Source organism: Chenopodium album, chromosome 23, assembly GCF_948465745.1.
Source record: "Chenopodium album chromosome 23, dcCheAlbu1.1, whole genome shotgun sequence".
Classification (NCBI taxonomy): domain Eukaryota; kingdom Viridiplantae; phylum Streptophyta; class Magnoliopsida; order Caryophyllales; family Amaranthaceae; genus Chenopodium; species Chenopodium album.
Genome location: NC_137856.1, coordinates 29288518 through 29315231, shown reverse-complemented (window position 1 = coordinate 29315231; position 26714 = coordinate 29288518). Strand labels below are relative to the sequence as shown.

The window sequence follows — 26714 nt, the reverse complement described above, 5'->3', positions numbered from 1 at the left end:
AGCTGGACAAGCTTTGAACCTCGTTTCATAAATAAGGTTGAACATGAACGTAGGTATACTCCATATTTCTTCTATATACTGTTTTTGAAACCATTTTGTAAATACTCAATAAAGATGATTCGTTTGGTGTCATTAGAAATATAATTCATCAAGTCAAAATAATCGAATTAGGGAAATGTGGAACAAATTAAAATAAGGAATTAATTTGTTTCCCAACACTTTTAAACTCCAAGTAATGCAACAAGCAAGTTACCTCACTTAAAAAAAATAATATTAAGTAAAAATAATTTCAGTTCAGTAAAAATAAGTTCAGTTCAGTAAAATTAAATTCAGTTCAGTAAAAATAATTTCATTTCAGTAAATCTTGGTAGGATTAAATTTGTTGTCCACTAATGATTTTGACATAGAATTACATAATTATTTAAAAATAAAAACTCAAATTCGAGGTTTTGCTTAAAGGGTTTTACGTGAAAGGGTGAGAACCTATCTTTTTGGACCTAAAATTAGACTTTTGATTTTTTGAATAGGGCTTGAATCCAAACTTAAAATCAAAACATTTAATTTATCTGATCCATTCCAAACCAAATTATAACCTAAAACATCTTCAATTACTAATTCTGTTTGTTTTTCAATTTGGTTCGATTCAGAATTATTTTTACCTCTATAAATAAGAAAATCGATTAGTCATTGGATATTCATTATTCCCACTCGAAATTAGGGCACAATACTCATAATATTGCATGAATCTTAATTTATATGTAAAATTAAAACCAAGAATGACACGTGTCAATTCTTAGCACATTGTTATTTTCCTCTAAAATTCCCCATTGAATTACCAAATTTTTTTAGAATATTGGTATACTATAAAATTATTTCAAATTAAAGGTATAAACTAATTGAAAACCTAATTTAAAAACTATTTCAAATACTTGTAAGCAACTTTTATTTACCCTATACATTTAAGGTTTATGTATAAAAATGACAATAAGTTACTGAGAATTCACTGCGTATATGTTATCACAAATTAAGAATACGACTATATAAAATAAAATTATGTTCGACAACAACTCTAAGGGCATGTTCTCATTGACTGAACTCAACTGAACTGAACTGAACTGAACTGAATTGAACTGAACTGAACTGAACTGAATTCAGCTGAACTGAACTGAACTGAACTGAACTCAAATCAGCTGAACTGAACTGAAATGAATATTTTATAAGAGAAGGAAATTAGGAGCTGAACTGAACTGAACTGAACTGAACTGAATTTCAACGTAAGAGAATAGGCCCTAACAAGTTTAATTATAAGGAAAGGTATATTTACATTAAAAACAAACTTGGCATAGTTACAAGTGGCATTTCTCAATGCATCTTTAATTTTTTTATTTTATTTTTTTAAAAAAAATATCTACTTATAAACTTTTAATGCAATAATAAAAAAATGATCATTTGTATAAAAAATAAATAAATAAATAAATTAAATGATCATACCACAATTATTGAATGGATATCTTCCGACACAATTTTTTTAATAATAAAAAGCAACGATGTCATATATGTATATTAAACATCAACCTATAAACAAAAATTACGTAGTATTTAGAATTCTTAATTGAAGTAGTTTTGTTGGATGTAAAGGTGCTTTTGTCTTATTATTTGTAATTAATATATTTACACGTATTGTAATTAGTATATGTTGTTTGATTAAAATCCAAGAGTAACTTTTTACAATAGCCTGAAAAGGTAAAGTGTAACTGACGAAACTCTTCAAAATGAAAATCCGAAATTATAGTGATCCTTGTTCGATAGCTGGGACTTTGTCTGTCTGCCAATGTAGTTTGGGAATTGGGAAAGCTGAGGCCTTTTTTTTCATCTCTGTTGAAGGTTGGAAGTAATGCTGCAAGTCATATAGATACTGTATTGAAGTCGGTGTACACCCAATGCATTAAGCCTGGTTTGCTAATTCGTTGACAATCTCATCCATGATAATTTTGTGAACATTTTCTGTGTATTCCATATTGTTTAATTTGTCGAAAGCCTGATTTATTAATGTCGGAAAAACTCATCCTCAATATGGTTTAATGTTTCACACTGACGACAAACAACTGAATTTTGTTTAGCATAATGAAATTTCTTGTCTTCTGAATGTCTGATGTCATGATCCTATGAGCCTAAAAATAAAGAACGAAAAGAGGGGGGAGGGCGTAATAAATACATTTTACTGCTTATTAATGAGTAAAAACAATATGGATATATGTATTTTTGCACACAATATACATGGAAACAAGCTGTTCCAGTCCTTTCCAGAAAAAGAAAAACAGATGAAAGGAGCAACAGAACTACAGACTGAAGTGATCATGTCGTGATCTATACGATCATAATATAGATCAATTCTCTCTGTTTCATATAGGTCTCTCAACCAAAACCTATCACAGAAAGTACAATGTAAAAATTGTTCTTGTGGGATTAATCTGGGCTTCAACAAAGTATCCGTAGTTCTAAACAGGTTCTTTTGTTTCCTGCAAAGACACAAAATTTCCTTGTTTAAGACCACAAATGAATTGTTTTCTTTCTCCAATATAGTTACAATCAATAAATATATGGCAGATGTCTATTTTGCTACTGAAATTATGAAATTACTATGGGAATTGCTCTCCGAATTGCAAGCATCTCTAGGATAGATATTAATCCAGAGAAAATAAGCAACAAAAAGACTAAAGTCTTTACCAGTCCAGGTCTTCTGATACAAACAGTCTATTCTTGAACAAAGTAGCCAACCATCCGAACAAGAAACCAAACCAATAGAGATCTTTGTTCTAATATCTAAGTGGCCACGTGTTTCATATAAATATCTAAGTGACCATGTGTTTCATATAAAGGCTAGATAACAATGGTTGCACCGTTGTAAGTGTAGTGTAATTTAAGAAGACATGGCCGAAAAGAAAGCATTATTGAGGAAAGAATTTAAAAGAACAAGTATTCTGCATAATAAGGAACACAGAAGATGCATACCAAATCATATTTTGTGTCCTTAACATCTTCCTACAACCATGGAAGCTTGAAGGTGTCTTTCCACCATCCCTGTTTACAACCATTGGCAACCACACTGTCCAACCGCAAAATGATCTCAGCAAAGCTCGGTCTAACAGTAGGAATTCCACTCCAACATAATTCGATCAATCTGTAATTGCATTCTGTTCAGATTAGTTTGCACATATGAAGTGGGTATTGGAGTAGAAATTCTGTAGAACAATATAGCCAATCACAATGCCAAGAGGTTGGTCATGGTCTCAACACAATGATATACTTTTAATATATTTGAAAAGAAGAAAGTCCAACACCATTACACCATCTTAAGTTCTACGGGTATCCAGAAAGTAATATGAGAAATCATATACTTAAACCAGAAAGGCAAGAGGTAAAAATGTAAAAGTAGCCTTCACAAGAGTGGGTATGATACCCAAATCCCCACCATAAATTCAGCAGTCAAAGGAACTTTATGCAAGGGGAAAGTAATACTACAATGTCAGTTTTCATTTTGGCCTCTCAGCTCCGTAAATACCCAGTAACTAATAAGCAACGATATAATTATAAGAATACTTAGAGGCATTTCTAGGTCAATTATAAATATTCTCAACAAGCAACAAGCAAGGACCAAAAAAAATTCCACCAAAAACCATAGAAGTTTCGCTGCATAAAAAGATAAAAAAAAAAAAAAAAAAAAAAAAAAAAAAAAAAAAAAAAGAAGAAGAAGAAGTGGGATAAGTGGATAACTATAGAACATTTATTAGCTTTCTCAATAATATCATTAAGGGAGAAGAGGCAACAAAATTCAACAGCAAGTATGGGGATAGCAACCATGTATAAAAAAGTTGACATCGTCTTTCTTTGAAAATTTAGGTGACTAAAATTCCTAAGAGATCATGGCAGCAATAATCAAATTGAAAATATAATAGACTAACAAAGAGACATATAAAGTTCCTTAGCTCAGAATGTTCATATTTCACCACTCCAGCACTTCAGAAAATTCAGCCCTTTGAAAGAGAAAACTAGCTCAACAATCAAGTCTCAAATTTTGCATGAAATAAACTTACTCTTTTAATTCTGTTGGATAATTTTTCAACTTCTTAAACGGTGGTCTTTTCCCCTCCAAACACATATGTTGGATGGCTTCTTCTGCAGGCTTTGGGTGGAAAGGATGAACACCTTCAATCATCTAATAGGAAGGGAGAAATGATATGAATGAGCCAACAAGCAGTTTCAGATCAATTTACAAAAGCAGATAAGATAATATCAGATTATCTTGTTTCCTCTTAGAACATTCAGTCAGCTTCAAATTAAAATAAAGACATTAAGATATTGAGATCAACTAATCAACACATATGGGGTTTGGTAAAGCCATCCTGTTACTAAATTGGAACCAAGTTCTTGGTCCCCACAAACTAACGAATATTGGTAAATTGTAAATTTTAACTATCAATAACATTTTTTTTTCCCTTGTAAAAAAAATAATAATAATAAAACATTTTTCTTTTGGCTTTAGAATATCCGAACTATCAGATACAGACGCGCAAGGTGCAATGAAATAACAAGCACACTCCAAGTGCAAGAAGAGGCTAATTTGCAAGAACATGAAACACAATTAGCACCTGCATGGCCCACTTTTTAACTACAAAAAAACCTCTGATGTATTCATTGCAATTCAAGATAGGTACCAGATTTATTAACTCACTTGATTCTACCGCAGGAAATAATAGGCTACCTAGGGGACAAAATGACAAGCAAGTAGTATTTACATGAACATTGATGTATACTAACTTTGCAATAGCACCTAAGGCTGGGGACATTGCATCTGACCCACTTCAACTTGTTGCAAGAGGAGGTCAAAAGTAGCTCAACAATGTGAGATTGTGAGTGTGTGACCATAAGCTGGTGTAAAATTAAAAAGTTTCAAAGTACCTCGTAAAGAATAATGGCAAAGGAGTATGCATCCACTCTCTTGTCAAAAATTTCATCTTTGTAGAGCTCAGGAGCTGTATATACACCTAAGATTACAGAAGAAATAGTGGCATAATGAGATAATAACCAGAAATTTCATTATTTCAGTCAAATTACTGAAAATGAGCATCTCATAAAAAATAATAAAAAATAAAATAAATTAAAATAAAAAATATATGTAAAAAAACAATAACCTAAGTTGTAGACAAGAAAATTTTCTATTTTGAATCATATAGCAAGCTACTGTAAAAACTAAAATGGCCTTCTCAAACTCAAGAGAAGCTTTTATAGTTTCTGTCTTTTACTGCATAATAAAAAATTGCAAGTGTTGACCTAATTTGCTAGGAAGTTGGTCTTAATGCTACTACTTACTTGCATTACGAGTGGATGCTCTGGGGTCTGCCAATTTAAATTTATCAGCTGATATTTTTGATAATCGTACCAAACCAAATCCAGCTACCTTCAATTGCCCTCCACTATCGAGCAAAATATTTCTGGCACCTTATCATAATTTCAAATATTAAAAAATAAAATATCATCTTAGTGAATAATAGTAAGGGATCTTTTGCATTTGGTTGTCTTACTTGGGCATTAGTTCACAATGAACAACAGGATCAGGTTTGCACTCATGAAGATAATTCATCCCCCTGATAAGGTACACCACAATGAGGAGAGAAAATAATGAAACTCTAGCAACATGCAAGTTGCAAACGCATCTTAAAATCTCAGCTTTTCAAAATTGTTGTTTCTTGGAATGAGGTATACCTTGCAATGTCAAGCGCAAATTTTAATGATTTAGATGGTGATAAACGTCCTTTCTTTTGAAGATAGCATCCTAAATCACCCTGAAAAAAAAAAAAAAAAGAACATACACATATATCAATTTACAATAAATACAAGGAAAATTGAAGAGAAAATATCAAGCCAATAAAGTCAATTCTCAAGAATCTCATCATTAAGTTGACATTGAATCTCAAGAATCTCATTGCAGTTCTTGACATTGAATCTCAAGAATCTCATTGCATGGCCTGCATCCCTGTGCCAACTCTATCTAGTTTATGAGCAGGCATTTATAATATAAACACAGAAGGGAACGCATATTTACTGGGATGCACTGTTGGTAATCTGTCTTTCTGCATTTCTTTTATTTTCCTGTCCAGCCTTAATCCTCCCCCTCTCCCAAGCCCATGGACGAATATAAGTAGAAAAGTTAAACAATAAAGTTCAAATCTTGAAAACTATCTCAATCATGAAAAAAACAACTGCTGCACTCTCTTTACAGTTTCTGGTACAAAATGATGAGAAAACTTTTGTTTCCATTTTAACTCAATTAGTCATTAATTTTAAAACAAGTTTGCCTTAAAAGTACATGGGTCACTCTGCTCTGCTTCTGCAAAAACATGTACTTTAAGGCAAACTTCTTTCCCCCCCCCCCCCCCCCTTTAGTGAATCTGTGTCATTTGTGTCTACACAAAGACATTTGTGTCCTTCCCAAAGATCATCAATACTTGACAACATTATTTATTACTGTGCAGTAAATCATACAAAGAAGTGCAAGCCCATGACATAAATCATAATTGGTTAATAATTATTTTTTCTTTTTTTTTTTTTTAACATTAGGACTGTGAAATCCAATTCCACAAAGATCCAAAATGCACTAACTGATTTTCTTATTTTAGAGCACACAGGAGATATTATTGATTATAACTCTTCATAGCATAGGGCTTGGAATTTTTGAGACTGTAAAAGTGTAAATAAACCAAGTTTCTGAGCCATGTAATCCATGTTATGGAAAATCAACATTTAACGCGACAAAGCCATATATACAAATTAACAAGCGATTCAATTTTATTCAAGCCAACAGGTAACTTCAATCCCCTGTGAATTTGTAGACTGCTTTCTACTACGTATTATTAATAACAATCAAGGAGACATATTGCTTTATATAGGTATAGAGTCTCTACAGTCAAAAACTATAATTCCATCCAAATTACTCATTAATTTGGGGGAGAGATCAAAGATACCTTTGGATGGAATTCCACAACAATCATCATTGGGATATTTTGGGTAACAGCTCCAACGAACTGAATGATGTTAGGATGCCGCACCTTTTCCAATAATGTCAACTCATTTTTAAAAGCATTTCTGCAAGGAATTTAACAAGAATAGAACACGGTCAGACATTAAATAGAACTGCAATGAGATTCCTATCTAAACCTAGCATAAAATGCAGATATATAACTCATGAAGCAGCACAGAAGCAAAGTATAAGTGCACCAAAATTCAATACAGTAGCTAATCTAGGATTTAAGCTGATAAAGGATAAAAGAGGAAGGTGTATGAGCAACTCAGCAACGCTGTCTAATTACCTGAGCATGACAAAGCAATTCATGGTAGACTTGTATAATGGTGGTAGACTTAATATTAAGCATCCATGGCAAATTACATTTATTCAGTAAAAAGATAATTAAGATAATGTTTCAGAAAAATACATGCTTTCTGGATCAGAATAGCTCTCTTTATCAAGTATTTTTACAGCAACCTTGGTACCATTCCACTTAGCAATTTGATATACTCCCTGCAAAGTAACATACAAGCACAAAGCATCAATAAAATTGAGAAAAAAGCAACAGGAGAAGAAACAAGAAAACACACAAGCTTATTGGATATGATCAAATGAAAGAGGTTGAATTGTTTGATAAAACACTTCAAAACAGCAAGAAATATATTAAGAGTTAACACTGAGGCTACCCCAATGAGACATAGGCTCTGTTTTTAAGTATCTATCAGATTAAATGTATAAAAAGCAGACATCTCAAGACCATAAAACAAGAAATGAGTAAACTAACACCAACATGTAAATGCTTAGTAGGAAATATAAACAGACAATGAAGGAAAAAGACCATACCTTTGCAATACCATCAGATCTACGAACTTGAAGCTCAAGTGGGTTAAGTTCGTATTCTGGGACTTCTTTAGAATTTGTAACTGCCATTGGTGTTTTCCTAGTTTTCTGTGACAACAAAGGGGGAAAATTAGCAAGTCAAATTATAATTGATACAGTGACAAAAATAGAAAGAAGATTGGAAAACATGGGAAAGAGACTGGAATCATACTGGAACTTTTGCACCCCGAGCCTTCAGAATATTGTAAACATCCATATTTCCATAATACTTTGCATCAGCTGCTGCCTGTGGAGTTACAAACTCATTATGAGGACAAAATTATTTATATGATGGACTTGAAGAAAAAGCAAGAAACGAAGTTCAGAGAGCATTAAGGCACTAAAAATAACCACAGAAGAACTAGCAAAAATTAACACACAGAAGTTTCTTCAACATTCAAAGGCCCAAATATAACGCAACTAAGGCATCCAAAAAATTATATAAATTGGCAGTCTGCTGAAGTATGAAAAAAAAAAAAAAAAGGTAAACAAGGGATAACCATATTGACCCCATATGCAGTTTCAGAGCAGAGAGAATATGCAGCTCAAACATTAATGAAGCTTCTTAAGGTAGCCTACATGTTGCAACAAAAAAAGGGTTGTGTCCAACTCTCTGATTTAGTAAGCATTGAATCAGCACTACAATAAGTTATAGGCTTAAAGCTGAATGCTCCACCCAAAACCTCAGCAATGACACCCACCAAAATATTAGTCCATCTTTTATCACCCAACTTTACTAGAGACCAAGAGAAAAATTGATCACTTGACAAATGTTAAGTTTTTGACTGGTAGATCCTTTTAAAAATAAAAATGATTCCAGCAACTAATCCTATAACAGTGTAGCATATACGGAGTATTAAACTACCAGCAGCGACGCCTAAGGATATATTTTCATTTCTTCTTTCTTTCTGCGGATTAAAACAAACAATACGGATATAATTAACAAATTGTGTGTGCTCCTTGGGTGTTCATATGGTCCTAACACTATTTGTTACAAGAGATCCTTAGACATTCACATTGTATTAAAAACTCAAGTCCTATATATGAACACAAATTTTCTTCCAGTTCTATATTCATCGGTGAGTATATATGAAAAAAATGTGAAAATTTGTTAGATCAGTCTCAATGTGTAATTTTAATACTCCCTCTTTTTTTTTATATGCATCAGTTTGACCGGCACATTTGCCGAGACGCTATTTTGACCATAAATATCTTTGTATTAGTAAAGATTATAACAAAATTATATTATGAAGTTACACATTATGACGAATCTAATGATATATAATATAACAACATTTATTTACTTTTTTAAAGGTGAAAAAATTAAGTCAACCATGGTATGTGAGTAGTGTAATTGTCAAAGTGATGCATATAAAAAAAAACGGAGGGAGTAGCTTAGTCTATGACGCTCTTCTTTGCATCCCAACATCATAAAAAAAAAATGTTTCGTAATATACTCCGTAACCTAACAGGAGTGTAGGACACTAGTCATTTACTTACCCATGTTAAGCATGAGCACATGATCCGAGTAACGAAGATGATACTCACTTTCTTCATCACTTTATATAAGTGGTAAGTGGGGCATACACTCATAAAAAATAAATATTCCTATCGCCACTCATCTTCACACTTCCCTAATACGAGTACTATAAATGTCCCATATTGTATTTCACATTTTCTATTCAAGTTAAATTCCCAACCTTCATTTATTTTTTCCCTCATCCATTTTTTAATATTCCAACTTTATGGAAGGAGTGATAACTTATTAGTTATAAACTAATAATACTTCGTACTCATATAATAAAATATGATACACAAATAAATTAATAAGATTGTACAAGCTATACCATCCAAATTATTTTATAATACTAGTAATTGTTACTTAGCATATTTTTAATCATTTCAATCAAAAACACTGTCTAGTTTCTTTCAAACTTCCTAATTTATCGGTATCTTAAATCTAATGTAATAAAGCAGGTACATTATTTCGTGACATTCACGACAAAAGCTAACCATTTTACCAAATTAGACCATACCACATTGATCAGGCAATATCATAACAACCGCCATTAGTATTTACAAGCACGTGCATCATATTCGTCGGTAAGTAAATCAATATACAGAAAACGAAAGGGAAAGAGCGAATACCGTACTACCCCAACGATCACGAGCATCAATATTCGCGCTCCGACTCAACAACAACTTAACAACCTCAACATTTCCTTCACAAGCAGCAATATGCAAAGCAGTCCTTCCATCCAAATCAATGCTATTAACATCAGTACCTCCATCCAACAAATCCTCAAGTCCTTTCAAATCTCCTGTACAAGCCATAAACAACAACTGCATCGTAGCGTCCAGATTATCCGGCACCGTCAACGGCTCCTCCTTCACCGTGCTTCGGCGAATCGGATCGAGCGACGATTGTCGCCCGAAACTAAACCTCATTGTGTTTCTTTGAGGATCCATTGATGATTGCCTCTTGAAGCTGAACCTCCCTGATTTTCTCAACGATCCTGTTGAGAATTGCCTCGATATTCCTCGCTTCAATTGCGCTGCCATCTCCATTTTCACTTCTCTATCTCCGATTATTTAACCTAATTTCTCGCCGATTGATTATCCCTCTATTAACCTTCAAAAAAAGTCAAAAAAAAAAATCAGAATCATTGAATTTATTCCAGAAATGTCATAATCATAATCAAACGCAATTGAAATTCTGAAAAATAACAATAATTCAATTACAACAACAAAAAAGGATGAATTAATGCGTACATTTTTGCAGAAGATTATTGATGATGATGATGATGATGATTGGAAGAGAGAGAGAAGGAGAGGTGGATCGAGAGCTCGAGCTCGGAGCAAGAGCTCTCGAAAAGGAGCATAGAAAGGGAGAAATGGGGAAGAAAAGAGAGGAAGAAGATGAACCGAAGGAGACGGAGAAAGAAGAGAGAGAGAAAGAGAAAGAGAAAGAGAAAGAGGTGTGAAAATGGCGGAAAAAGGAAGGAAATGGAGGGAGGGAAGAGAAAAGAGGGGACAGATGAAAAAAGAAGATGGTTTCCAACTTGCTTCTCCGAAAAGACCGTTATTTTTCTATGGTTTTAGATAAGTGCTGTTCACTCGTACTCCGTATCATATTTTTATACTAGTACTACTCGTCTACTCTTACTATAGCCACAAAGGGCGAAAATGGGATGATCAAGAGAGAAGCTCTAACTACTTGAACTATCCCACACTCTAACTTCGGATTTTATTTAATACTCACTGAATAATTTATAAATTTATTGTTCATATATTATACTCTTTATCTTCATAACTTTTTGATCTAGTATTTACAGGTTAGCCATTCTTGAGAGTTTATGGAAAGATAAGGAAATCACAACCTCAACCAGCCTTATTTGGTAGTTTCAAACTCCAAATCTCTAGGTCTAAGATATGAGGTAAATAGCTCACCAAGTGAGCCAACATTTTGAAATAACTAAGGCTCTGTTCTTTTGAGCTTCTGGGCAGAGTAGAACAGGCAGAGCAGAACAGAACAAAGTAGAGCAAATTTCAGCAAAGCTGAGCAGGGCAGAGTTGAGCTGAGCAGGACAGAGCAGAGAAGAAATAGAGCAAAGCAGCTCTAAAGAACAGGGCCTAATATGTATAACTAATAGGGTTATCCTATAAATTAATTTATATCATTTCTCTTTTTTATGTATTGTATTTCAGTATATGACTATATGAGTGCATTTATATTATTTTTTCTTGTTCATCTAAAAATTTCTTATTTACATATGTTCAAACAAATTTCAAATATTGATGTACATCAAAGTACAATATTTTTATTTTGTACATCCAATAATACTCTTTATGTATGTTAGCATGTATTCACCTTTTCTTATGTCTATGCAAAAAATTCTTGTTACACTAATGTCTATTATGTTCCCCTCTTGAGGAAAGCTCCTAATATTTCATTTTTCTTACATTTTCTAAAATAAAAAATAGCTAATGTTCATACTTCCGAGATTTTCTTTATTAAAGCATCCAAAAAATTGCTTTATACATCCACTTTGTTTATTATACGGTGTATTAGTACCAATCTAGTGATAAAAGTTTAGTATTGAATAGTACTCTAAACGGTCATAGTTAAAAATTACATAAAACACATACTCCGTATATTAAAATATGATACGAAGTAATTGATACATCAAATATAATACAAAGTAATTGAAACATATAATACTTCGTACCCTAGTTTGCTCACTTTGTTATATTAAGCCACCTCAATTTAAAATATTTATTTTAAGAAAATGACATGGACTTCTATCTTTCGAAATTTAAGTTGGTTAATTATTCTTATGGTTTGGTTAAGATTTGTCAACCATGTTTGTCTTTACGTAATTCTACAATTCTACGACCTAATGGGCCTATACACATGTGAAGATGTGATTAGTCAATTAGTACAAGTCAGTTAGTACAACTGTGTATGTGTATCTTTGCTATAAGCATAACCAAATTAGGTAATTAGCATATTTAACAACATTATCAACCTATTATGACATATGAAATGAAATCATTATATTGTTTAATTACGTAGTATTGTAGTTATATACTTATATGGGGACTATGCTAACTAAGTGACTAGAACTTCCATGTATAGCACATAAATTTTGAAAGTGGTGAAGGCATGGGACAAGATGTGGATAATGTTGTTATATTTGTGTGATGGAAATAATTAATGGCGGCATGTACACAAATTATTGTTGTACAATTGTATATATATTATAGGTTTCCTTATTATAATCTTGTTAATTATTCTTTTCAATAAGCTTTTATTTATTTAGGGTGCGTTCGATTCACTTGATTTTTACTTATCTGAACTGATCATGATTTTATCTGAAATTATTAGTTCTTATTAGAACTTATTTTGGTTATAAATTAAATTTTGAGTATCTCTAATTAACCCTTATCACAGATTATCTAAACTTATCTTTAGAACTTAATTTTTCCTAAAGTTATCTTATTTGAACTTATATGAATTTATTAACTTTTATCATAATTTATCTGAACTTATTTTTCCTGAAATAAGTGGAAAGGGTTTTAAGAATGTATCATTTTACGCATAATAATACAGCAAAATCAATTACATTTTTTGAAGTTTATGCTTATCCATAATTTAAACTCCATATCTTACAACTTTAAATGGTAGTGCTAAGAAAGGAGGCTAACAATTGGCTAATTCTCCAACTTTCATGCATATGGTCATAATGCAAGGGAAGGAGCTGCTAACATTCGCGAGAGACTTGATAGGGCTTTGGCGAACCCAAGCTGGCTCAATACTTTCCCAAACACTCAGGTTGAGGCAACTTCTTCAAGCTCCAACCCTTCTCCAAGAACTTGGGCTCCTCCCCCAGTTGGCTTCTACAAAATCAACACGGATGGATCATGGATTGACATCAATAATGCTGGTGCTGGTGGAGTCATTCGATGCCACAAAGGGAAATGGCAAATTGGTTTCTCTATGCGCCTTAACACTGTTGGGGCAGCTTCTGCTGAGTTACTTGCCATCAGGTAAGGGCTTTCTACTGCCTGGGAAAGACAGATCAGATTTGTTCAGTTGGAGATTGATGCCAAGGCTCTAAAGTATATGCTAGAAAACCCGACAAGATACATGGATGATAAGCTAGCTGCTATTATTGGTGACATTTCCAAGCTTCTTGCAAAAGAATGGGTGGTTAACATCTTGCATGTCAAACGCACCGGAAACAAAATTGCCCACGGCCTTGCAAATTTGGGAAGACGCTTGCCGGAGGATAGTGATACTGTCTATCACTTCTTCTCTCCCTCTTCTCTCACTGAAGTGTACATGAAGGAGCTGACTACCTCCATGGACATGCTCAATGTCGGCTGATCCTGATGTTTTCTCTTCCAAGCCTTCTGGCTACTCTATTTATATTAATTCTGCTATAGTTTTATTTTTTTCAGCTTTCTTTTTATTGTTGCGGAGCCTTTACAGGGCACTTAACCCCCAAGTCTGCAATTTTGCCTTTTTAAAGCTTCTTGGGGTTTTATTTTGGTACTATGAACTCTTTCAGATTTGCTGGGCCTCTATGACCAGCTAGTAATATATTGACTTTCCTTTCTTTGTTATAAAAAAAAGGTCAGGGGTCAAATCTCACCGAACTCATTTTAGGAGGAATTTTCCTAAAATTCCCCTTCATAGCCTCAAAGATGAACCTTCTCCTTAACATGTACAAGTACACCGCACACGTATTAAGAATGGTAGTGCTTAGAAGGCTTTGTACGTACTCGTAAACAAGGACACTACGGTCTACGGATGCTAATAAGCTAGTAGGGCATGACCGCATGAGTATGAGCCAAGCCGCCAAGGTCCAATATAAATTCTTAATTAGTTAATTATCGTTTTGCAACTTATTTTATCATTTTTTTTAAACATTATTTTATTATTTTTTCTTATGTAATCTACCCAAATACCCAATAAAACTAATACATAATCAATGATCAATTTGATTGATGCAATTAAAGTGATGGCTAGTAGAGTAGTAATTGCACAATACATCCTTGTCCATAAGCATATTACAATTCAACATCTCACATAAATGCATATGTATAAGCGATTTCATCATCAATATCCCCTTAAATTTGGACAAATCTAGGAAGGCTCAAGTAGGAATGACTCGAATGAGTATAGTGGGTTCCTTAGTTAAATATGAGTCAGAATACTTGGACAGTTGGACCCTTACCCTACTCTATACCACATATGCATACCATATTATACAAACTCGTAGAGTCTAAAAAGACATAATGAGCCTCATACCGACATACCCTTATTTTAAAATAGGGTTCTACACCTATAGTCATTTCCAGTCCTTATCATAGACAAATTTAAATTATATTTACATTGTTTTTTTTTTTTCTTAACTTTTCGTCTCACAAGTACACAACAGAGCTTTAAATTCAAACTAAACTTATGAATGAAAGAATTGAACAATGCAATAGTGCTAAACATAGTTTAATAATTACTATATTATATGTATCACTTACCATTATCTTTATAATGGCCAACAAGATCCTTAAATTATTTGAGTTTTTAGAAAGGAAGAAAAAGCCAAACCTTGAACTATTAATTACATATATTTGATTGAACATGAATTGTCTTGATCACACTAGTGTAGACACACAACACCCCCCCATGGGCCCATACCATAGAAACAAAAATAGTTGGTGGCACGTAAACATTGGAAGATTGAAAACGTGAGTTTTGTATTATTAGCCCTAATATAATAGCCTCACTTTTGATTACTCGTTTAATGGCTTATAATTTAGATAGGCAGCTTTACGTCTTGTTCATCGTCCCGTGACTATTTAGTGACTTAATTGACTTTAGGGACCCATTAATTAAAGTTTTTTTTTATAACTTTAATGATAAGCTTTATGATAAATAATGCAATATTATTGACCAAGTGGCCCCATATTAGTCGTTGACTTGATTTGGCTAATTGGCTTTATATTGTATATCATTTTTATATTATGCGGATGCTAAGTTGCCAACTGTAGCTGGTAGAGTAGAATCTAGTGGTATCTTATCTAATTCTTATGTTATTATTCTTCAAGTGAAGAAAAGGTATTTTCTTAGATTAGAACCTTTCACAGATTGATCCTTTGTTAACCTTTAACTAATTTATTAACTCTTGATTTACCTTAATTGACTCATACTTAACCCATCGTATACAAATGGAGCATGGAGGCATTTCTTAGCTTTGACTCTTAGGGACTAAAATGATCCCAAAACTTTAATTGTGTAATTTACTATACTTGAAAATAGAGACACTCAAAGTGAGACATCGCATAACATGCAAACCAAAGCATTTTTTTTAGGTAACTTTTGCCTTTATTTGACCTCGAGGACTAAAATGATCCCTCAAAATCTTAACTAATCATTTTTTCATCGAATCACGTTATTAGAATCGTTTTTTAGCACCTAATCGAGGCATATAGGATAATTTTTGCCAAATTTGACCTCAATTGGTCATAAGGATCAAAATGACCTCTCAAAATCCAATCTCAGTGCACCTGTATAGAAAATTTTCGAGCACGCACACGCCTAAAAAATGACTCAATATTTTTCCATGGTTTAAGCATGTATGGGTTACATAGGTTAATCAAGGGTCAATAAAAGTTAGTTATAAGCTTCCCTCAAAAAAAAAAAAAAAAGTTAGTTATAAGCTAATGAAAGGTTACTAAGGTTAATGAAATGGAAAAATAGGGGAAAAAAAAAACTCTCTTCGTCCCTTTTTAGTAGACACACTTTTTTTATAAGGTCACTCTTGTTAGTTGACACAATTCTATGCTTTCCCTTCAAAGAAGATGGTCCCACAATTTTTTTTTTATTTTATTTTTTTAATATATATATGGGTCTCACTCTTATTTTCCCAACTTATATGATTTAATAATTAAATTTCAACCCCCCGCTCCCATAACACAAGTAATGGTCCCGCACACCAAATCATTCCGCTACTAATTTTTACATAATAAAATATTAATGTCAATATAGAGTAAAAAAAAAAAAAAAAAAAAAAAAACCTAGAATTAGGCGCTGTTAAACTATGTCAACTATATAGGGACGGAGAGAGTATTAAAGAAACTTCGTCTCTGCTGGAATAAGTAGCCAACAACATCATTAATGACACACATCGCACCCCAGTGAGTTTGGTGGTGTGCTAATTGTTAGTCAAAGTTGAGGGCGGTATTGACTCAAGTAGGGTTGAGCAAAACTATGTGATGATCTGATTATTTGTAGATCCGATCAGCATCTGATTTGATATTATTTTCGTATCGGATATCCGATCCTAATATTAGGTGACAGATACCCATTTGGATATTAGCTTTCGGATATTCAAAAATATATAAATTCCAAAGAAAAATGTTTGATTTCGCATACTGGATATCCAATCCAAATATCCAAAATTTGGGTATTATTTACATTTTAAAAAAATAAATCCTACATCTATTTCATATTATGTGCAACAAATGCATTGACATGTGTTGAGGAGAGAGATAGAGAGAAATGACGATTTAGAAAGGAAAGAAAACATTTGTTGCACATACTATGTAGCATTTGTTTTAATCCATTTTTTATAAACGTTGCACGTAATCTGAAACGAAAGTAGTATAAAATATCTAAAATTTAAAAGCAATTATATTGTATTTCGGATATTGGACATTTGATAAATTCGATTAACAAATCTTCAAAAATCAGATAACAAGTATCTAATACTTATCCAATTTTGTTTAAGATCGATTGAAAAAAGGGTTGGGTTTTTCTATTTTTGGATAATTGGGCTTAATTACACAACAATCCAGCCAAAAAAATTCAACTTCAATGGTCCAAAATGGCAAAACCCCTACAAAACAATAAACTTTCCAAAACCCCTTAAAAAAAAACCACTTTTCTTCGAAAACTTTGAACTTTCCACCATAAACGTCACGTATAAACTGTCCTCAAACCAATATAGCTGAGCTTCAAGCTTTTAATCATGGCGGCCTTGTCAACTCACCCTTCAACCAGTTTATTTTGCTCTTTAAAAGATGGGTTTAAGCAGGATTTCCATGCTTTCTCTTTCAAATCCCAGAATTTGAATTTGGGGTTTAATCCAAGAAAATGGAAGAACTTGGATTTTGATAAAATGGTGGTATCTGCTTCCAATGTTGATCAAAAGGGCAGTGATAGTAATTTGTCCTTCAATGGATCTTCTCCCTCCTCTCTATCAAAGTATGATAATTATTAAAATATTGATATGTTTTAATTTCTTCTCATATGAGCTTGCCCTTTTGCTTTGAGTTTTATTAATCAATGTTTGAATTTGAATATGCCGTATAATTCTTGTATAATTGCTTTGTAATTGGTAAATTAGTTGATCATTAATCTGGGAACTTTTTTGATTTGGGTATTTTGCTGCAAGTGAAGTGAGCTTAAGAGACTATAAGAAATTTGACATGATTGAGTTTGTTATTAAAATATTAGTCCATCTTTTGTTTTCGATCAAGTTCGTGTCGGATACTCTACACTCGGACATGGGTATGACACTTAAATAATTCATTTTGGAATGAATTCGTACAAACTTTTGTAAGGTGGTGGCTTCTGACCCTTGGACATGTACTTGTGTTATAACCTTTCTAGCCAAATTGAACTAACATAGGTTGAGATTCAATTTGATCATTGCTTGTATACTGTTAAGTTACTTAATAGCATCAAGGAAATCTAGGGATTATAGACTTAAAAATGAAGGGCAACTTGGTTTAAGATTTGGAGCTTTTGGCACATGAAGATTAAGGGAATGTTACTTTCATAATCCTGTTATTATTGAGCAGAATTGTTTAGCTCTATGGCTTTGAGGCTTTCTGCAATAGAAGTTATCTGTTTGCAACTATTGTGGTTTTTTGATAATTATATAATATATAGTCTTGATTTTGATGTGTGGAAATGAACTTAAAGGTGATTTAGAGTGCATATATTAACTGCATTTTGATCAACATTGACATAGTTGATCATTAGTATTCTTGTTCTGTTCCCTCAAGGATTCAAAAGCTTTGTTTGTTTTTAAAGTCTAATGCTTGCATGTAGAAATACTATATAATCAGATTTTGGTATGTGAGTAATATGACTTTTATACGTTACATGAGTAATTGTATTTTGACTGACTTGTTTCAAGAGTGATGAACAATAAATTATGTTTTTGTGTATTTCAAAGGTCGAGGAGGCACACAATATCAGTATTTGTTGGGGATGAAAGTGGAATGATAAATCGAATTGCAGGGGTCTTTGCTAGAAGGGGTTATAATATTGAATCTCTTGCTGTTGGGTTGAACAAAGACAAAGCTCTTTTCACTGTTGTTGTCACTGGAACTGATAAGGTGTTGCAGCAAGTGATGGAACAACTTCAGAAGCTTGTAAATGTTTTGAAGGTTGTCTTTCTTTTAGATAATGAGTAATGACTACTGTGAATTGATTCACGTCACCAACTTTCTTTTGGAATATATTCTGAAGTCCTTTTACATGTAGGTTGAAGATATATCCAAGGAGCCACAAGTAGAACGTGAATTAATGCTTGTAAAAGTCAGAGCCAATCAGAATAACCGAGCTGAGGTACTTAATTTGTATATGTTTCAGTACCCAACTTTGGAGAGTAGTGAATTTTGTTAGACTACCAGGTGGCTGTGATTAGTTCTTGCTAAATTTTTTGGGACAATTTCCTGCTACAGGCTTATCTGCTGTCCGTCTTTCTTCTCAGTTAACTGTGCTGTATAATTCTAGTTGCTTTTAATAATTTATCTAATTAATTAAATTTTGTTGTTTCCTTGTTTTATTGCAGCTGATGTGGTTGGTGGACATCTTCCGTGCCAAAATTGTGGACATATCGGAAGAAAATCTGACAATGGAGGTGATAATTTGAAATATTGTGCTAGCAATATTAATTTTATGATAATTGAAATTATGGTTATTGTACTTGTACAGATGTTCAAAGATTTTACATGGATCAAATGCTTATTTGCATTTTTCACTGGCTACTTCATTTGTCTAATGATGACGTCCTATGCACCTACATAAAAATAAATTATCGGGGAAGAAGAGCATTTTAATCAATAATCACGACTGTTCTACTTGTTCTGATCCTTTTTTTTGAAAAGAGTTCTACTTGTTCTGATCATTACTGTTAGTTCCAATCATTTTTATTTTACTCTTAATTTTAGATTGAAGGAATGTATATTTAATCATTCTTATGTACTTTGTATGTTCGAATAACAGCCTGAGCCTCGGAGAGGTAATATGTTGGAAAAATAAAAAGATTATCCAAGAATTGTGGTGCCTTTTGAGGTTTCATTACCAAATTCAGCATTCGGTAAATGACCATATGTGGTGCGAAGACTGCATACACTGTTGGTTTTTTTGACTGAATGTGGTGTCATAGCTTGGAGAAATAAGAAATTACACCTGATGCCCAGTATTGTTTGCACATCCTGTTATCCATTTACAATTGTGTGATAATTCCTTGTATGGAAATCATCAGAACATAGTCGTTTCACTAGCTCTTGACATTCTGACCTTTGAGCTGTATTTTTTGGATCATATGTTCAACGAATCAGTTACTAAGCAAGTGGAAAATGCAGGTCACTGGAGACCCAGGCAAGTTGGTTGCAGTGCTAAGAAATCTTGCCAAGTTCGGAATTAAAGAGATTGCTCGTACTGGAAAGGTCTATATTAATTCTTTCAAATTTCACGTTGTACAACATAATCTTTTCCTCGGATTATGCTTTAAACATTTTTTATTTTGTTGTGAATTCCCTTTAAAATAGATCGCTCTTAGAAGGGAAAAATTGGGAGAGTCTGCTCCTTTCTGGCGATTTTCTGCTGCTTCTTATCCTGATCTTGAAGAAACTGTGTCTGTGGATGCTCTTTCTGGAGTTTCAACACAAACGCCTGATGATGGATCGTCAAATTCAACTGTGGAGGTGTGTTTCTTGACTGTTCACTGCTCGCACTTCTCATATCAGGCAACTGAATACTATTCATTTATATGTGGTCATAATTTTTAGTTTTCAGCCTATCTACAGTTGTAATCCCAGTAGCTGCGCTCTCTTTTAACAAATGTGTCTAAATCATACAATGAGCAGTTGCCTGCTGCTTTTGAAGGCCTCATTTATTTTCACTTACGAGCGTTGTTATATAGAACAAAGTATCCAATCCCAGGAATGAAATTCCAAGAGGAAACAGTAATCCTTCTAAATGAGAGTGTTAAACCTAGTTGACTACATGACTTTCACCTTATTAATTAAAGAATAAAAGAACTAACAAGAATATATATTAGCAGAATTGTGCATTCAACTATTGAACTCATAGAAAGGGTGAGTAACTAGGGCACTCATTTTGAAATATCCCTAAAAATAAAATGAGGACAAACTGATAACCACTTTGAAATGGAGTGAGTAAGAAAGATTGAAGGAACACGTAGTATGGAGGATTTCGCCCTCTTACCATGGTGAAATTTCAATATCTTCAACTTTCTCGCTCTGAAAGGAAAACCTAAAATTTGAATTTTCTAGATAATTGAAGTGGATCTGTCCTTATATCTCTTTATCTGGGATCACAGGTTAGACCAATTTGTTTAATGGCATGGGTGCATTAAGTGACGGAAGTCCTAGAACCTAAGCATAACGTGTGAAAATGAAGATACATACGTATGCGAAGCAAAGAAGAGACTTTTTAGAATATATATTCATCATGAAACTTATTTACTCCATAACAAGTACCAACTGAATCATAGTAACATATCATACATAGTTAAAAAAAATAAAAAAATAAAAAATACTATTCAAAATTATAATTTTCTTAAAAATCTAAATAGATAATATTTTAGGCAGGCTTCCAGATTCCAGAGGCGTGCCTCTAATGTTTAAGGGACTCGAGATGACTATTCTAGTGTCTAGTAGTGTTCATCCTTTGAGCCTTGCACTGTAGTTCATGGGGTGAGCTTTTTGGTACAAAAATGATGGCATGATTTGGCTAATGTGATTAAAATAACAGGGAGTGTCATAAAATTTTATAAACTTTGAACGTTGCCAAATTATCATCTGAGATGAGGGATTATGTTGAAAACTTAATAAATCCATCCTTCTTTCATACTGGACCACCTTATTCATAAAAAGAAAAAAAAAAAAAAGAAAAGAAAAAAAGAAAACATTTCCTGAAGAAAATAATAAATCATGTAGAAGAAAATAATAAATCATGTAGAGAATTATTGAGTCTTGTTGGACTGTCAGATTGTAGGGTGCGCTGATGCAACTGATGAATAGTCCTGTTGTTGCTTTGCACGTGTTAATTCAAATCCTTATTCTTAATTACAAATCTACATGTTGCAAATCTTAAGTGTACCTTAGTAACTGCTAGATTAGTGTGGTGGTGCATGTTGGGATTGACTTATTGAATTATGTTGAAATAAAATGGCCACCAGGATCATGATAAATCTGTTTTGTGTAAAAAAAACATATTATCCAGTTACACATTGGACTTTTTCGTCTCTTCTCGACTTAAACCTTTCTGAATGTAATGTGTAATTCCAAAAGTTATAGACACCATCGATTGCTGCAGGATGATGTGTATCCTATGAAAATTATGTTTGTTGTATAACAGTACATTCCTCTTCTTGTCCAAATATCTTACTTTACTTTGAGTTTTGAGTATTTTGACTGCTAGGATTACTATGGTTAGATCTTCTCCTTGTACTGTTCTCCCCTTGAATATGTTTCACTGCAGACTACATGTCTTGACCTCTAGTTCTTCTGATGATAGAATTATATGTGGGCATTGCTGTGGTTGTGTTGTAATGACAAAATTTCCTGTCTGCTTTTCTCATTGATTATCAAAAAAATACTACTAATGAAGTCCATTGTCTTGATGTGTTTTATCTTCTCTATATCCAGGGTGATGTTTATCCTGTAGAACCTTTTGATGGCTTTGCAATTCCTCAAGTCCTTGATGCTCACTGGGGTGTTTTGAATGATGAAGATGTAAGCAACCTCCTTTCTATTTCCTAGAAAGATTACTGGCCATTTATATTACTTCATTTCAGGGGTTACTGGTCACTTGAGTTGCATTAGTTATGTAGTTGTCATGATGCCTTACAGCTTGAGAACAACCTCCTCCTTAAGGATTTGCTTCACTCTAAGCTAATATGGCATTTATTGTAACTTGCAGGAAGTGAATAGTATCCTAAACTAGATATAATGAAATGGGTAAAATGGATATGTAACTAAATAAAATTATATGGAGGTGAATTTGTATTAGCTGAAGGTTGGGTCTATAAAAGTAAAGGACCACCAGCATTTGACTAGAATGGTATATTAGAAAAGGAAAATATTTTGAAAATGTGATTAAGCTCCTTTTGTTGTGAAAATGCTGCAATAATTCTATAAAATGTCTAAGTAAGAATCTGTTAGAAGACTTAGAACTATAGGGGTTATAGATGTAATAGTTTCTTTGCTCCATTGTAAATAATAAGATGGAACTGCAGTTAGCATAATATAATTAAGTGTAGTGGTGCAATATGTAACAGTGTTTGGATAGGGGAATAGTGAGGGAAGAGAAAGTTAGGGGATTCATTTCCCTTGCCTAAATATAGGGTGGAATTGGTGGGATCTGTATTTTTCCCCCTTGAAAAAAAACCAATTCTTACAATGTTGGAAAGATTTAAAAGAAGATGCAAGCTTATGCCTTTTCTCCCTCCATCTCCCTTTCCTTCCATGATAGCTATCCAAATATTCTGTAAAAGACAGTGACTCTTCTCATGATTTGATTCCATTTAAGCCTTTTAGCGATCACCCCATGTTTGTACATATGCTCTATGGTTTATCGAACTCTATTTTACATATATGATAGATTATGGTGGATGATGCAATCTCATGTGTCATTCTATGCTTAGTGCTATGAAATAGTAAATGAATAATCATCTAATGATCTAAAAGATATGAAAGCAGAAAAGAGTGGAAAAGTACTGCTGGTTATCTCTTTGAGTGGGTTGTGAAGTATTATTATATTATCTCAATAATGATGCTACTTGGAGTCACCTTATGTTTGGCTATATGTACTCAGACGAGTGGGATGCGGTCACACACTCTATCGATGCTTGTGAATGACAAACCCGGGGTCCTTAATGTTGTTACAGGGGTTTTTGCTCGAAGGGGTTATAACATTCAGGTTTGTTGTCAGTTCTTGCTCTCTATTTAAAAGATAAAACTTTTGTAATTGATGATCAAGCTACTAGCGTATTTGATTGCCTTTTGGTCATTGTTATCAGAGTTTAGCTGTGGGTCGTGCGGAAGGTGAGGGTCTGTCTCGCATTACTACTGTTGTACCTGGTACAGACGAATCAATCAGCAAACTGGTGCAGCAAATTTACAAGCTGGTTGATATACATGAGGTGAGGGTGCTTATTTACTTGGCCTGCTTTTTTCGGTTGGTGGTTGTAACATTTGTAACTTTAATTTATTGGTGTTTTCTATTATATGCAGTTGATAACATGAACTGAATTTGTTGGGTTTTCATTGTGAATTGTTTTATCATGGGTGTTATAGTTCTTGTTGTTACTGTAACTCATACAAATAGTTGGTGTAGAAAAGTTCAATAATAAGAATAGTTGGTGGAGAAATGTATATTATAGATAGTATGCTGGTGTTTGTTAAACTTTGATCTCAAGCTATAAACACGATTGTTTGATTCATCATCTATGACAGGAAACTTTTTTCCGTTGATAGGAGAAAGATCATTCTGTGTCACCTTTCTAATAAGAAGTTGAGAACAAAAAAATTTAGGGAGACGATACATTAGTTCACTACAATCGTTATTATATCTTCTCCATCTTAAAGGCCCGTAAAGTAATGAAAGGTTAAAGGAAAGAATAAGACATGTTTTAGCAGGGAGATGGGGCTAATCTTTTTTTAACTGCTTTAAATCAAAAGCTGGAAACTATAACTGTTATATGGTATTTGGATCACTCCTACATGTATGAGTTAATTACCAATTTTTGTTTCACTGTCTCATTCTGTCGTGAAGTAATGAAATCCTGAGGTGTATTGCTTTAACTGTGAGTCATTAATTGGGATCTGGTTTCTGGTTCAGGTTAGAGATTTCACCCATTTACCTTTTGCTGAGCGGGAGTTGATGTTGATAAAGGTAGCGGTGAATACTGCTGCACGTCGTGAGGTCCTTGACATTGCCAGCATTTTTAGAGCCAAAGCTGTTGATGTATCTAGTCATACCATAACACTTGAGGTAACTGTTGGGGAGATAGCTTAGTGCATATCCCATTATTTTTCCTAAATAATTTGTGCTTATAAAGACAACTAATAGAAGTAAGCTCAGAGGCATCTGTAACTCTAAATCTGTGGGATAGATGCACTGCATTCTTTTTTACCTCTTATATTATGATAGCTTATGCACTGATATAAATATCTTGCGGTTTTCATATTTCATGTACGTTATACTAATATTCACTTTACTAAGTCTGATTCTAACTGTTGGGCTTCTGACTCCTAGCTCACTGGAGATATAAACAAGATGGTTGCACTTCAGAGATTGTTGGAACCCTTTGGTATCTGTGAGGTAGGATTTACACATATATACAAGTATTGAATAATGAGTCGTTTGCTTGTTTTCTTATATTTGGTTTCAACAATACCATTACATCAAGGCATCAAGCCTCTAAAGAGGCCCTCGCCAAAGGTAGGATAAGAGGTACTGAAAGTGTGCATTGTTACCTGATCCAATAAGATATGACCATCTGCTGCTTGCATGAAAAATACATAGTGCGAGAAACTGAAGTCATTTTATTCAGCTCACTGTAATCCAGAGTTGAGAGTAGTGAATCTATTGGCTACGCTAGAAATAGGCAATCTCTATTTATTTTTTTTTTTTTTCCTAATTCACCATTCATTCTGAGTTTGGTATATATATGAATGTCAACCATCCCAAAATGTTGTTGCCATACCTGTCTTAACATATTATTCCTTCTTTAAAACCTGCAACATTGCTGATTTGCTGTCAAACCTGTGAAAAAGTTTCTTCTAGATTGTAGCTACTGTCATCATTAGATTCATTATACATCTGATCAGTCAATAACAATATGTGACTTGCATCTCATATTCTGTAATGGTACAGGTTGCACGAACAGGACGGGTGGCCTTGGTTCGAGAGTCTGGTGTGGACTCAAAATATCTCCGTGGATACTCTTTTCCATTGTAAGATTTCTGTCAACTGTCAAGACTACATCATAGAAAGCCGGGTGGATAAAGAATGTCTTGTTTCTGCTTGCAAAAAGTTTTGTAAGGTACTTTTCTTTAAAAATTAAAATCACATATCATTTGAACTTTTGTTTCTCTAGTTAGAGCCGAACTTGTGTTTCTCTAGTTAGAGCTGTAGAGGATAGTGCTTAAATTGCTAAACAACTATAAATCACCTTAAGTACAGTAACAATCTTTCGTGAAACTTTCGAATTTTTCTAGATTGCTAAAAAATTGTGTTTATGATTTTAATATTGCAATATTTGCAATTTTGACACTAATAACCTCTTGCATAACCTAATGTACTACTACTTTATAAGTTAAAGAAAAACATAGTAAATCTTGTTAGATTTGTCTCAATATATGTAATACTTTCTCTGTTTCGAAAAATTAAATTTGCAAAAAAGTGTGAGAGTTTTGGTCTGAGTGTTTCAATTTTTATGAAAGGTAAGTATACTTTAACAATATCAGTTTTTACACAAATTTTTGTATGTACCATGTGGCCAGCCACAATTTTACTAGTATTAAAAAATACATAAGTCTTCTTTCCTTTATCTCTCTCTTCTTTTTTTAGCTTCTTCTCCAAGCCAAACCACACATCACCAATAACCATATTTCTACTCCACCCATTTTCTCTCTCCTCTTTTCTTAGTTTCTTCTTCAAATTAGACCACACATCACCAACAAGCATATCTCTACTCAACCCATTTTCTCTCTCCTCTTTGCCAAATTGATGCAATTAAAGCCCGAAATTGTAGAATTTGAGTGTTAAATTGCTGTGAAAATTGCGATTAATTAAGTTTAAAATCATCAACAACATTTGAAGTAGTGAAATCAATGAGAACCGGAGAAATTTGAGCTCGTTTTCTTCGTGGAATCTTCGATCGAACATTCTTCGTCAAAAAATCAGCAACATAAACAACAATAGTAGTATGAGCAT

General features: G+C 33.3%; 2 protein-coding genes across 2 annotated transcripts; one reads left to right on the top strand and one right to left on the bottom strand.

Annotated features, from left to right (window-relative positions):
* Positions 1-2205: 2205 nt before the first annotated feature.
* Positions 2206-11057, bottom strand: LOC145607910 (integrin-linked protein kinase 1-like). The gene is made up of 13 exons (XM_081663507.1): positions 10715-11057; positions 10091-10574; positions 8115-8189; positions 7907-8011; positions 7491-7576; positions 7023-7143; positions 5764-5843; positions 5583-5645; positions 5371-5492; positions 4960-5045; positions 4095-4216; positions 3013-3181; positions 2206-2519 (listed from the first exon to the last, which is right to left on the bottom strand). Exons 2-12 carry the CDS (start codon positions 10508-10510, stop codon positions 3043-3045), a joined length of 1419 nt encoding a protein of 472 aa, XP_081519633.1. The 5' UTR covers positions 10511-10574; positions 10715-11057; the 3' UTR covers positions 2206-2519; positions 3013-3042.
* A 6318-nt stretch (positions 11058-17375) lies between these two features.
* LOC145607909 (acetolactate synthase small subunit 1, chloroplastic-like) lies at positions 17376-26062 on the top strand. Its single transcript, XM_081663506.1, has 12 exons — positions 17376-17714; positions 18694-18907; positions 19005-19088; positions 19315-19383; positions 20111-20194; positions 20297-20452; positions 22421-22507; positions 23589-23693; positions 23794-23916; positions 24615-24767; positions 25032-25097; positions 25653-26062. Exons 1-12 carry the CDS (start codon positions 17479-17481, stop codon positions 25734-25736), a joined length of 1461 nt encoding a protein of 486 aa, XP_081519632.1. The 5' UTR covers positions 17376-17478; the 3' UTR covers positions 25737-26062.
* The last annotated feature ends 652 nt before the right edge of the window (positions 26063-26714 follow it).

What these genes read in the sequence shown, in the direction of transcription:
- LOC145607910 (XM_081663507.1), bottom strand. Translation starts at nt 10,510, where the DNA reads ATGGAGATGGCAGCGCAATTGAAGCGAGGAATATCGAGGCAATTCTCA. An exon ending in TTGTGGAATTCCATCCAAAG is followed by an intron (nt 5,844 to 7,022) that starts GTATCTTTGATC and finishes TTTTTTTTTCAG; the next exon opens with GGTGATTTAGGATGCTATCT. An exon ending in CATTGTGAACTAATGCCCAA is followed by an intron (nt 5,493 to 5,582) that starts GTAAGACAACCA and finishes ATAAGGTGCCAG; the next exon opens with AAATATTTTGCTCGATAGTG.
- LOC145607909 (XM_081663506.1), top strand. Translation starts at nt 17,479, where the DNA reads ATGGCGGCCTTGTCAACTCACCCTTCAACCAGTTTATTTTGCTCTTTA. An exon ending in ATCAGAATAACCGAGCTGAG is followed by an intron (nt 19,089 to 19,314) that starts GTACTTAATTTG and finishes GTTTTATTGCAG; the next exon opens with CTGATGTGGTTGGTGGACAT. An exon ending in AAGAAAATCTGACAATGGAG is followed by an intron (nt 19,384 to 20,110) that starts GTGATAATTTGA and finishes TGGAAAATGCAG; the next exon opens with GTCACTGGAGACCCAGGCAA.